The 13,812-nt window shown below is 31.3% G+C and overlaps 1 protein-coding gene across 1 annotated transcript; it reads right to left on the minus strand.

Moving 5' to 3' along the window:
* Nucleotides 1–925: 925 nt before the first annotated feature.
* On the minus strand, nucleotides 926–3,286 carry LOC133786021 (receptor like protein 22-like). Its single transcript, XM_062225233.1, has one exon. The coding sequence runs from the start codon at nucleotides 3,284–3,286 to the stop codon at nucleotides 926–928; it is 2,361 nt and encodes a 786-aa protein (XP_062081217.1).
* Nucleotides 3,287–13,812: the final 10,526 nt, after the last annotated feature.

Raw genomic sequence — 13,812 nt, forward strand, 5'->3', positions numbered from 1 at the left:
TGATTTTAGGATATTTTTTTAAACTGACATGCTTTATTTGGCTGGATTTGGTTGTCAGTAAACTTTAATTTTATTTTTGTCACAAAAATATTAATTCGATAAATTAATTTACACTTGTATGTCATGCATTCAATAAATTGGTCTGCCATTGTATTTGTAATTTTGTTAAAGTAAAAGAAAAAACTTTTATTGAGAATACTAATAATAGTTCAATAGTACAGTGTGAGATTATGATAAAATTTATTCGACCCAAATCTTCTATCACGTGGTCAAGTATACATAAAATAGTATTGGTCTTATTATGTTTGTTTTTGTTTTTTTTAATTTTTTATACTTGTCAAAAAACACAATCATTTACTTAATTTATGCACAAAAAAAAAAAACTTCCTTAAAAGGTGAGCATATAGATATATTATGATTAACACGAACACAAACCAAACATTTGTATTATTATTTGGATGAATTAATCAAGTAATTAATATGGCATTTTTTTTCTTATCCTAGTTTCTTACCAGAAATTAAAAAGAAAAATTCTCTATCTTATTGTAATGCACATCATCTCTTTATTTTTAGTTTTATTTTTCATTCAAGTAAAGTATTGTTATTGAAAACAAAAAAGAGGAATATATTGCAATGGGAAGAAATGTATGTCCAAACCATAAATTAATTTGGTAATTGTATTTGAGTTATACATTTTCTTGTCTTATTTAAGAAACAACCATTTTTATCATCATTTGGGAAACTTTATAAGTGTATAGAGAAAAATGAAACCAAAAAAAAAAAAAAAAGTTAAGGTGAGTTTTTGTAAAGTTGACTAAAATTCATTTAAACGCAAACTTACATAATAACGAGCTACAATAACAAACAACATACATTTAAACAAAATGAAACACAATATACTAAAAATGTAAACTAATCTCTTCTCTCAATTTCCAACATTTGGACGAGCCCTTTTCTGCTTTGATCTTTTTGCCAAAAGATGCCATTGTTCTCCTTTCACTGTTTTGACAAGCCCATCAATGATTTTATCTGAAAGGAACATGTATCCCACCGAAATTCCAATAACCATTCCACTTCCAAATCCCATTAACACAATTTTCCAATCAAATCCATTCACATGCTCCTCATCGTCTTCTTGCTGAAATTGGTGTGTGGTGTTCTCGTTGCATGATTCTGAAATTGGAAACCCACATAAGCCCAAATTCTTTTTGTATGAATCGTTTGTGAATGTATCAAATTGTCGACTGCGAGGTATAAGCCCCTCCAATTGGTTCACAGAAAGATTTAAAAATTGGAGTTGATTTAGATTTGCTGCCAATTGCCATGGAATCTTCCCCACAAGCTTGTTCGAGGAGAGATCTAACCCTTCTAGATTGGTCAAATTTCCCAAGGATGGTGGAATACTACCAGAGATCTTGTTATGTGAAAAATTGAGCCCTTTGAGTGAGTTGAGCTTACCAAGCAATTCTGGGATCTCTCCTGTGAAGTTATTTCTTGAGAAGTCAATGACCATAAGCATGGTTTGGATTTTCTGTAACTCAGCATAATATCCTTTTATTGTCAACGAAATGATTTCATAGTAACTACCATATAGATTTGCTTGCATGTATCTCAAGTCATCTGAAGTAGCATTCATCATTCCCACAAAATTCTTAAAATACTTTTGCGGCAAATGACCAGTGAATTCATTGCCTGAGAGATCCATAATTCTCAAATTGTGAAAGGGATGTCTCACCTTGGGAATGCCTATTGGACCATGAAATCTATTAGATCTCAAGATAAGAACTTGAAGATTCAGAAGAGATTCCAACCACCAGGGAAATGATCCATTTATCTTGTTGTTTCCAATATCTAAAAATTCCAACCATTCACAATTGAGCAAAGACTTTGGTAAGGACCCTTCCAATTGATTTTCGTTGAGATTCAAAACATGTAGGTAGTTTCCCTTTGCAAAATGTGAAGGAATGATGCCATGAAGCTTATTCTTGTGCAAATCTAGCACATAGAGACTTGAATTTCCTAAGCATTGAGGAATGTTCCCACTCAAATTGTTATTTGACAAATCAAGGACTAGAAGCTCACTGAGATTGCAAATCAAATGTGATATTTCCGTTGTAGGTGGTGGGATTGGAAGATGACCTTGAAGTCGGTTGGAGCGGAGGTTAATGTATTTTAGATTCTTCCATGGAATCTGATCTATTTGCGTTAAAGAGTTGTGAGAAATATCTAGGAATTCCAATGAATCCTTACCCACATTCCACAGCCATTTGGGAACACTGCCTTCAATTTGATTGTTGGAGAGATCCAAGTATACTAAATTTTCTAAGCTTCTTAAGGAGTATGGGAACTCACTTATTCCACATGAAGACAAATATAATTCAAAAAGAGTATTGGGCAAGGTATCATTATTATTACTGATAGATACCAGTGATAAGCTATTATTAGAAAGATCAAGAACTTGGAGCTTTTTTAACTTTGAAAAGTGGTCAAACTGCAAGGCGTCACTCAAGTTATTTGAGGAGAGAAGCAAATTCGTGAGATTGACTTGCTGAAAAATTGATCTTGGGAAAGAGCCTTGTAAGTTATTAGAATATAAAGAAAGATACTCCAAAGAATTATGTTGGAATTCCTGAATGCTACCACTGAATTTGTTGGAAGTTAGATCTAAATATTGTAAAGATGGAAGGGAATATAACCAAGATGGTATTGTCCCATTAAGCTCATTCATATTTAAATCTAGATATTTTAAATTCAATGGAGGAGAATCCACTAATTGATGTTTTGAAGAGACACACGAAAATGATTTTTTTGTTGAGTTACTACAAATTTCTAGAATTGGGCCTACGAAATTATTGTATGAAAGATCCAAATGGGTTAGTTGTTGTAGATTTAAAATGGATGACCATGGGATATAACCACCAATATAATTAGAAGAAAGGTATAAGGAAGTGATTTGTGTGCAGTTGTCAAGTAATGTGGGAGAAAGTTTTAAGAAATTGTAATTCGTTAGAGACAAAATTTGTAAATACTCCAACTTTCTACAAAGATGAGGTAGATCTATCACGACTCCAGATTCGGATAGATTCAATACTTTAAGTGGGCTGCTCCAATTATATTGTGGAAAAGAACCATTGAGATTTGGGTTGTGACTCAAATCAAGTTGTTGAAGGTTTGGCAAACTGAAAACATTTTCTGGAAGTTTCCCCTGCAAAGAACTCCAACTAAGATCAAGAGATGTCAAAGAAGTTGACAGATTCATAAAGGAATCAGGTGAAGTAGAAGACATATCAACATCATTAAGAAACAATTCTTTGAGATTTGTTAGGTTTGCTAGAGTTCTTTTCCAGCTAGATGTCTCTAGTTTCAAATCATAATTCCTACTCAAGTCAAGTGTAACCAAGTTGGACAAGTGAGACAATTGGAGAGGGGCATGGCCAGTGAAAGAGTTATAAGTTTAGTGACTATTTATGGTTTGATTTTTTTGACTTGTAATCTCGGTTGAAAGAGTTTGTTGGTTTTTTTAATTTTTATTTAACTTGTATAAGAAATTTTACCTCATTAATCTTATTTGTCTTTTAGGTGGTCTATAAGCCAATTTTTTGATCGCTCGTGCTTTTCTTGAAGGACTTTTTTGGGACTCAAGTGATTGATTGTGTCAAGTGGAAGCTCTTGCTTTGTTTTCTCAATTGTGTAATTTTTTTTCTAATTTTCTTGGGATAATTCTCTCTTTTGTTGGTTGCTTTCTTAAAAAGTAGCTAATAAATTTGTTTATATGTCTTTTGGCTAGACAATAAGTTAATTTGATGGAAATAATTCACCCATTTAGTTTGTTCTCTACAATTCTATCTATGGTGATTTAATTACTTTGTTTTTTTTTTTTTAGAAGTGTAAAAACTTGAATAAGAATGGATGACCTCAATGTATTAGATTGGAAACTAATATGGTATTTTATTCGTTATGTCTTCTTATTATCTATCATTAAGACACTATGGACCTCATTATTAAACATCTCAAAGTCTTCCATGTAAAACAAAAGTATACATAACATAACCACTTTAATAATTGTTTGTCTAAACTTTTTTTTTGGGGTTTGGAAATATTGATTCATCCTATCTTATTCTATGCTAGACTTTTTGACACATCTATTGATTGTAGTAATATTGCTATGGTCTAAGACGTGACTTGCATTAAAGACTTTGATGTAGAGTTTTTTCTTTCTAAAACTTGACTGTATGAAGTTTTGTTAGCTGAATTTTTTTAGCTCGTGATAGTTACTTTCACTCTATCCATCGAACTCACTGTTTACTTTATCAAAATTATTTGAATGGATTTTTTTTTTCCCTCTAATTAGCACTTTTTATTAAATAAAAATCGAATGAGAAATTTAGGGTTGTCATCATTTTAATTTGTGCATGTTCTTGTTAAGTAAGTATTGATTTATATATAAAATTTGGAGTAAACATATTAAAATTTGGCCGTCACATAGAATAATATATTAACAAAAAAAATTTATAAAATTACCTTTGAAGTAAGTTCTTTACTTTTTACTGCAGCAACTGATTTTCCAGTTGGTTAAACACTTTGTTTAATAAGATTTTTGAATTTTGACATAAAATTTTACTTTCCAATTCCATTGCAAGGGCATATATATAGACAAGTTCTTTGTTTTCTGTTTTTTTTTTAAAATAAATTTATATATATAAAAAAAAAGCATGAATTGTTTTCAAAAGGTTTCTTACCATTGATATCATATTTTGATATCATGATCACTTCAATTAGTAATCACTATTCTCGATAACCATTTTTTGTTGAATGAATTTGGTCATTTTTAAATTTTTTTTATTTATGTGTGTTATTAAAGAAAATTGTTACAAGTATGATTAATAAGGATTGAATTTTCTTAGGCCACTTCAAACCTAACAATTTAATAATTTATGCTAGAAATGATAAGGCTCATCCAACCAAGTATTTGTTTCAAATGGTGACTCTTTTGGCATAATATGCACATCTATTAATTGGCTCTTTCAACATTTACTTTTGGGACTTTGAATTTTCATTTCATATTAATTAGTTATGAATTTGTCAAAGTCTTTTCAAGTAAAACAAAAGTATTATCATTGTGGAATGGGACATAACAATATGACTTGATCATATCATCAATTATATGAATCTTCTAACTTATATTTTGGGTTGGAAAATTCTTATGTGGACGAGTATTATGTGGTGTAGAAGTAATGAATTTGACATCCACATACATTTTAAGGCCTTGTTTGGACCATATTTTTGAAGCTGCAATTCACTAAGAATCAAGAGTAATTTGATTTATCTTTTCTATTTTTAAGAAATCTTTTCCTCGTATAGAAAAGATAAAAAAAATGTGTATTTTTATAAAGACAATTATTTTTTTATGTGATTAATTATCTTATTTGCATATTTCATATATCTCACTAAACAGTGCAGTAATTAAGATTTTCGAAAATGAATATGGTTCTTATGGTGAATTAGATTCGTAATTGGTTTGTTGAGTCAACTGAGAGAGTTGCTCAGGCAAACATGTTTCCTTGAAATATTGTCTATTTTGATTGTCTTTGATTTTACATAATCAATTTGATTGCTGTGAAGGTTTTTGATTAGTTATTGAAAATGTATATTTAATGTTCTTAATATTTTGGTTAATATTTTTATGAACTTAATGTAATATATTTTATTATTGAAAATATTTGATTTGAATTGAGTTTATGTTTATTTTGCATAAATAATAATGCATTATGACAAATATGAAGAAAGAAATTAAAAAGAAATAAAGATGCAAGCTTTGAAAGAGAAATTGACATTTCTGAAAATTAAAGGCCCACAGAAATATGACATTTTTAGGGAAAGAAGCCAAAAAAATAGAAGTGACATTTGTACAATGGATCCTCATATTGATATTTAAGGCCAGTTTGGCATGAATTTCAAAATTTAGAGTTGTTTTAATATTTAATGAGTTTAATTTTATTTTATTTTTAACTTTTTTTAAAAAAAGCTCTTAAATTATTTAGTGGCGTATTTCTAAAGTTACAGTAAATGATATTTTCTATCAAAACTAAATCAATGTATGTTTTTGTTGGTTACAGTTCTTTTAAAAGTTTTAAATGGTATTTTTTTCCCTATATTGAGATAGTACTTTTTCTTACCTTTTTGATATGCATGGAAATGAAATATAAATCTTTTCAAAAAAGAAAAAAAGAAAAAGAATTATAAAAAATTCATTAAATGAAAAAGAAAACAAATTTTTTTAACGTAAATGGTGATTAGTTACTTACTCATATCACGAGAACCTCTTGTGATGAGTAAAACGATATAAATTGTTATATTATTTTATATAATATAATATTAGATTAAACAATGTGACATAATGTGATTTGTCACACTTTTTAATATAATATTGAGAATTACAAAATTTGACATATGTGTATGTCCAAATGTAACATATTTGGAGTTACAAAATCAGTTACAAATTTGTAATTCTGAAATGCTAGCCAATAATGTGTAGATTGAGAGTTATACATTTTGTTTGAATTTCACAAAGTCATAATGTGATATGATTGTTGACGATATGATTCTAACTCCCATTATGTGTATAGAGGTTACAAAATCAAGTAAGAAAGAATTTGAGACATTTTGGAAAAAGTGGAAAATTTGGAAGGCTGAAATAGCACGCTGGCCCCGGCCACCAGCATCCCAGACTACGAACTGAGAGTTAGGGACTAGCAGTCGCGGCCGTGAATGTCACTGGCTGCAGACGGGTGTGCTGACAGCCAAATCCCAATTTTTTGTTTTTCAATTTTGAACGGTTTTAACATCCCAAGTAACTCTCAAAACTTCATTTTAATTCCATAAATATCCAATTAAACATTGATAACAACCAAGCAGGTTAGTGGAATTTGAAATTCAAAGGATGTCTCAAAACTCTATAAATAGGAATAAAATGCTCACTTGCATGAGACACAATTTTCTATCCACAAAGTGTAACGACCCGACTTTTCTTAACTAGCCCCACCGAAATACGACTATGACTATCTGGGGTCAACTGGACCCTTACAGTCAACTTTGGTAAAAATCAAACATTAAGAACTAAATAAATTTTAAAGTAAACTTTAGAAAATTTTACATTGGAGTACTTTGAAATAAAATAGTGTTTGGATGGGATCCCATAGTTTTAAAAACAAAACGTAGTTAAACGTAACTTAAGAAGTTGTCTGTGGCCATAGGGCCTTCTTTAAATAAAACTAGTAAACATGAAATTGATAAAACTGTTACTAGACTTAGCGGAAAACTTAAGAGAACCCTGACAACCCTGCAGGTCGGTTGTTTCACAGTATGCATACTTCAGACGGAATCCCCTCCAGCTTATTGCGCCGCTCCTTAAGCTTTGCCCTTACCTACACACACAGAGTAACTGATGAGCTATAGCGCTCAGTAAGGAAGCTAGATACAACTTATGATTCTACTAACCAAAACAAGCTTTGCATAACGAAAATGCACAACTGGAAATTGTAAACTGAGCAATACGTCTAGCATATTCACATAAGTCAAAGTATTGCATAACATACTGAAAACATATAACTGAGCCATCGTGTTATTTGTGGGGTCTTAATCCTCGTGTGGCCTCCGCGGCCCAGAGAATACTCACCTCCCGTGCCAAAGGGGTACACTCCGCTAAAACACGATGACTTTACTGACTTGGCAGCTAACCCTACTACACGACTGCATGGGATCCACCCTCACAAGGTTTCCCTTGTAACTGAGCCATCGAGTTATCTGTGGGGTCATGATCCCCGGGTGGCCTCCGTGGCCCATAGAATACTCACCTCCCGTGCCAAAGGGGTAGACTTCACTAAAACACGATGACTTTACTGACAAGGCGGCTAACCCCACCACACGGCTGCATGGGGTCCACCCTCACAAGTTTTCCCTTGACAATCACAAATATTGCACATTTGCATTCATGATAACTTTATTGTACTAAGCACATTCAAACCTGATAGATGGGTACTATTATGCACATCCAGTCATATTATCACACACACACACACACACACATATATATATATATGTGACGACCCTAAGGTAGGGTACGTCCGCCACATACTCGTAATTCGCCACATACTCGTAATTCTAGGGTTTACGAGTATGTTAGGCATTTGAACAAAATAATTAAATTAAATAATACGAAGAAATACAGACAAATTCAAAACTTTTATATAAACTTATTAATAGAAATTATTACTGTTAGGCTAAGTTTAGCCTACTTTTTTAGTGTCTTGATCATTGTCTTTTTAATGGTTTATGTGTTTTTGGAGCAGATTTATGCTTGTTTTGCTTGATTTCAGGTTTAAGCATATGTTTTGGGCATTTGGAGTGGATTGTGGAGAAAATATGCTAAACTGAAGGGTTATTCAAGTTTTGCTGCAATTGCATTAGGGCCGCGGCGCTAATGTGTATTAGAGTCGCGGCGAGCCCTTTTCCAGAAACTCAAGATTTCGAAATTTCCGAGTAGGGCCGCGGCGCAGGAATTGGCGCCGCGGCGCTGACGTCCGTACGCCTCAGAATTTTAAGGGCAATTTCGTCATTTTGGGAAAGATATAGAATGAGGTCTTCATTTTGAAAAGGGGATCGCGATTTTGACAGTGGAGACAGACAAAAGGAGAGAAAAGACAAGAGAAGACAGATTTTGGGACAAGCGTGGGCGATCTCCGACAACTCCCCATCTAGTTTCATCCTCTTTTTCTTTGATTTTTCCTATGTTTACATTCAGTTTGATTATGGATATGAATATTGAGATTATGAACTAAACTCTTATTAGGGATTTGATGGATATTGACTGAGATCACCCCATGGTTAATGTTATTTGATTATTTCTTCTTGCTTGTTTATGAAATTTGTTCATCTTTATGCTTAATGTATGTTTGAGATTGATCACCTTAAGCATGATTCATGATCCTAATGTGAAATCTGAAAAGTGAATATTAGGAATGCTCTAAATGAATGAACATATGTTTTGATGCGAAACGAAAGTATTCGCATAGCTTATGTGACTTATGGATTATTACTTAAAGCGAATTGATTGTTGTGCTATCTCAGAAATGCAATAGTTGACAATGCAATTTAGAACCTAAATGATCTTAAAAGAGTTTAGGTAATTTTATAATCTGTCATTTCATTGAAAGAAGAAGAATAGTCAACTAGCGTTAACAATTGGGTAATCGAAGCAATTGAAATCATATCCCTATCTTCACATCCATTGTTAAACCCTTAATTTCTTATTTGTTGATTTTGCTTGTTTAGTTTTCTGCATTTTTATTTAAACACCAAATTTTATTGTTGCCAAATAGAAATATAAATCCAATTTTGTTGGTACTTAGGTACAATTCCCTTGGGTTCGACCTCACCTGTGTGAGTACTACTTGTATGATACGTGCACTTGCGTGTATTAAAATTTAACCAACAATTACACGTATGAATACTTTAAATTTAATGTAGCCATATGAAAACTCTAAACCACTATTGTATTGCCACTGAGTCCGTGCTCCACAAGTTGCTCAACAGCTAAAGCCACACCTGGAAAAATGTTGGAAAATAACATAATGAGCTAACGCTCAGTAAGCAAATCTCATGCATACACATACACATGAATGTCGTGAGTTTATAGTGCACATATACTAATATGCTGACTTATATACTTATGCATTTCATTTATTGCTCATGCACTTTCAAACTTTACTTTTATGCTCTTTCTTTTAGTTTCACATTTTTATGGGCCCGATTTCACTTGTGCACACTGTTTGATTCGGCCAATACCTGCAGGGCTTGTTACACATATCATATAGAATCTCATGGGTTCTCCTCCGGTTAGCCATCATCGTAGCTAAGCTCATCATAACACTCATTTCATCGTTGTCATAGCTGCCATACTTATTACACATATGGAGGAGAAAGACGGAAACGTGGCAAACATATCTGAATGGTCAACTCTGACCTAGCCCACACTAGTGGGCAGCCACTATAAGTCTTATAGACCTCCGTCTTCTTCATTTCACTTACTTAATTTCTTCATCAAAACAGTGGCACCCTTTTTAAACATCTTATTATCACTTTTCTTAAGCCTTGTGTCATTAAAATGCTCACTTCACATAAGACATTTCATAATTTTCCTCATATTTATATGCATGGTCTTATATCACATAATAATGTATCACATAACTGTACATGCCATGCATACATGCTGATGATGAAATGCCAATGTTCATGTTCATGATTCATGTTTGATGGTATTCAATCAAGGCATTGTATCACATCTCATATAACTCAAAACATCTTTAGTCATAATACACGAAGCTTTGGGTTGGTAGCATTGTTATACCTTAACGTAGAGCTATGGCTCAGGTCTAAGGTTTCCAGCCTAAAAACTTAAACGCTTCATATATCATAACATATAACAAAATCATGAACATAAAGTAATCCACATATCCATCAACATAAGAACACCTACTTGCACATAATTCATATCATTCTTAACCAAGTAAGGCATCTTTCACATATCACGAAATTCATCAATTACATATCACACAACACCATTATGATATTCATATAACCATTCTTCACATACGTATCATATGCATCATCATCATCCCATACTTAACTCATTAGATATACACAATCAATGTAGTCATACATCTTACACTTAAGCACAAAATGTGAGATTTACTTACCTTAGGTCCTTAGCTTATTTTAAAATTACTCAGCAAGAGTCAATCAATCAAATCCATACAAATTCTATTCAAGGCACATCATTTATTAAATTCTATCAAAATTGTAAATATACACTATTGATAGTGTATATTAACAATACCATAAACTATATGAATGATAATAATAATTATTATCAACGTAATACAAATAACTCTTTATATAAAACATTGCTCATTTAATAATGTACTCTCATGATGATAATAATAATAATAATAATAATAACAACAACAATAATAATTATCATCTATAAATAAACTTATTTTAATAATAATAACAAAATACCTCAATAACAATACATATATGAATGTATATATTCAAATAGTCATTTTATAAAAGAAATCATATTTTTAACATAAAATTGTAATAATCAATATAATGATAATAATATAAATATAAATATTTATATTATTATTAATTAGTCATAATATCAATTCCAGTGATATAATAAATATACTTTCTCCAAAATTCACCGGTCTTACAAATATCAATAACTGTAAGAAACTAATATTTGATATTATTTTAATATTCAAATATTAATATACAATAATAATGGTTAAATAATAGGTTTACTATAAATCACACTTTTCATATATATATATTTATATATAGTTGTCTTTCCATACTCTGCAAAACAAAACTCAACCCAAATTTTCAAAAGTAATTAGTTTTTTTAAAGAATAAATAAATAGATAAAATCTTGAGCTGAAATATTTTTTTACAAAATATATAAAAATAGATTGAAAAGAAATATCCAAGTCTTCCATGTAAAAAAGCAAGTGGTCCACTAAATAACAATAATAAAAGTATGATTAGTGTGGACTAAAGTTTGGTTGGAAATTCAAACTAGAATGCAGTTTTCTAAAGGATTAATGATAAGTGTGAACTCAAAATATGATTTTAAACATTACACATTAGTTTCATATTTTAAATGCATATATCATTATTATTTATAAAGAGTATGATTTTTTAAGTCAATAACTACTACATTCACATTATCATCACTTTTTGTTCCCACTGTCACCTTTTTTTTTTTGATCAATTAAGTTTCACACAATTCACACCTTTCTTTTTTTGATCATTTTCTATGACAGACCAGAACAAAGACAATCTTGTTAGGCCCAAGGGAGAAGGAAAGTTTCCATGAGTGTTATTTCTGCCTTGGTTTATTTCATATGGGAAAGTAGGAATAGTGTTCTCTGGGATCATAAGCTTCCTACTGTCCAGGTCACTGTCAAAAATATTCAATACTCTGTTTGTAATAGAATTCAATTCATGAACACTAACAGATTAAATAGAATAGATAAGGATTGGGTGGAGTCATTATACAAAGTTTGTAATTAGTTGGTAGCCTTTGGCTAAGTTGTAAGTTGTTTTGTGATTAATACAATTTCTTCTGATTTTCAAAAAAAAAAAAATAATGATTAAAAAAATAAAGTATGATGATAAGAGACTAAAGAATGTGTTGGGTTGGAAATATTTTAATTTCGTTCCTCCTTTGTTGCCTTATTAATTATCTTGTGACTGCTAACAACAAATTTTGGATCGGAAATCTTTGGCCTCCATTTAACATGACATCTAGCATTCTTCAACTCAATAACTACTACATTCACATAATATATATAGTTCCTTATGTTCCACTATGTATGTATGAGCTCTGGAGGAAACACCAAGAGACATATTTGAGATTTATTATGTTAATTTAAACTTAAGTGAGATTCTTTGTTATTTACTTATGAACTGCACATAAGACATTTTTTTTTGTTTTAAACAAATAGGTCCATATGGCATGATTTTAATAAGGCCCCACTGAACCTTTTGGATAATTATTGATATTTTTCTAAATAAGCATAAAAATGACATTTTTGCAAAGATAGTTGAGGTAGCGCGTTTCCTCAGAGACAGGTTGTTCATTTTTCAAGGAACCCCTCTGCATACATACTAAAGACTGGGAAAGCCTCATTGACCGTGTCATAAGTATATTTCTACTTGTTTATTCGTAAGAAATTGTAATAGATATCTCTAAACAATGACATCAAGAAACTAATGTCCTAATTTTAAAAATTGTAGATAAATGATCATTTTCCATTATTGATTACTTAAATTGCCATTTTTTTAAATTTATTTAGGAGCATATAACTTTAATATTGTGATATATGCATATTAGTTTTGTTTAATTAGTTTTAATTTTAAGGTTGTATTGATCTCTTAAGTATTTTATGAGTTGTTGGTATATTATTATCCAACTAATGTATATGTTTTTTGTGGTATGGTATATCATTTTTTTTAGGGATATTTGCGGCGAAAATACCTAAGTTTTGCAAATTATGACACTTAAATACCTAACTCTTTTTTTTTGTGGCTAAAATACTTTCCGTTACATTTTCTTGGCACCCGTTGGTACCTCAACGTTATCTAACAGGTCAGTGCCTATACGGCAATTTCTGATTGGTCCACGTTATTAATAATTGAATTTCTATTTAAAAATTCATTTAAATATTTAAAAATTAAATAAAACTCTCTAAAAATCTAATAAATAATTAAAATTTTATTTAAAAATCATATTTTTAATTAAATTAAAATTAGAAATCATTTTTCAAAATACCTAAAACTAAAAATCTAATTAAAATAAATACAATTTTTTTCTATCTCTCTCCCGATTCTTCATCTTCACTGTTCTTCCTCTTCTTTTTTTTTTTCTTTTTTTTTTTTTCTGGGTTGCAAGGTTGGAGAAGATGGATTCAAGGCTGGGATTGCTTGGACCGAAGGAGGACAAAGAGCATAGATTTGGGTCTGCTTGGATGGAGCTCAGCAGTCGGCATCTAGGCTGGAGAAGATGGAAGTGCGATGCCGACGGGGCTGGCTTTGACGGAACTCCGACCGCCCTTGAGCATGGCGACTCCAAAACCTCTGTCAAACCCATATTTTGTTCGTCACCTAGCCTCCCCCACCGACGATATTGCCCGATCTGCACGAAGACCATGTTCAAGCCTCCTCCACTTACGCAGATCTACACTTCTC

The sequence above is a fragment of the Humulus lupulus genome, chromosome 6 (genome assembly GCF_963169125.1).
Source record: "Humulus lupulus chromosome 6, drHumLupu1.1, whole genome shotgun sequence".
NCBI lineage: Eukaryota > Viridiplantae > Streptophyta > Magnoliopsida > Rosales > Cannabaceae > Humulus > Humulus lupulus.

Excerpts from the sequence above, each read along its gene's own strand:
- LOC133786021 (XM_062225233.1), bottom strand. The coding sequence starts at position 3,286 with ATGTCTTCTACTTCACCTGATTCCTTTATGAATCTGTCAACTTCTTTG.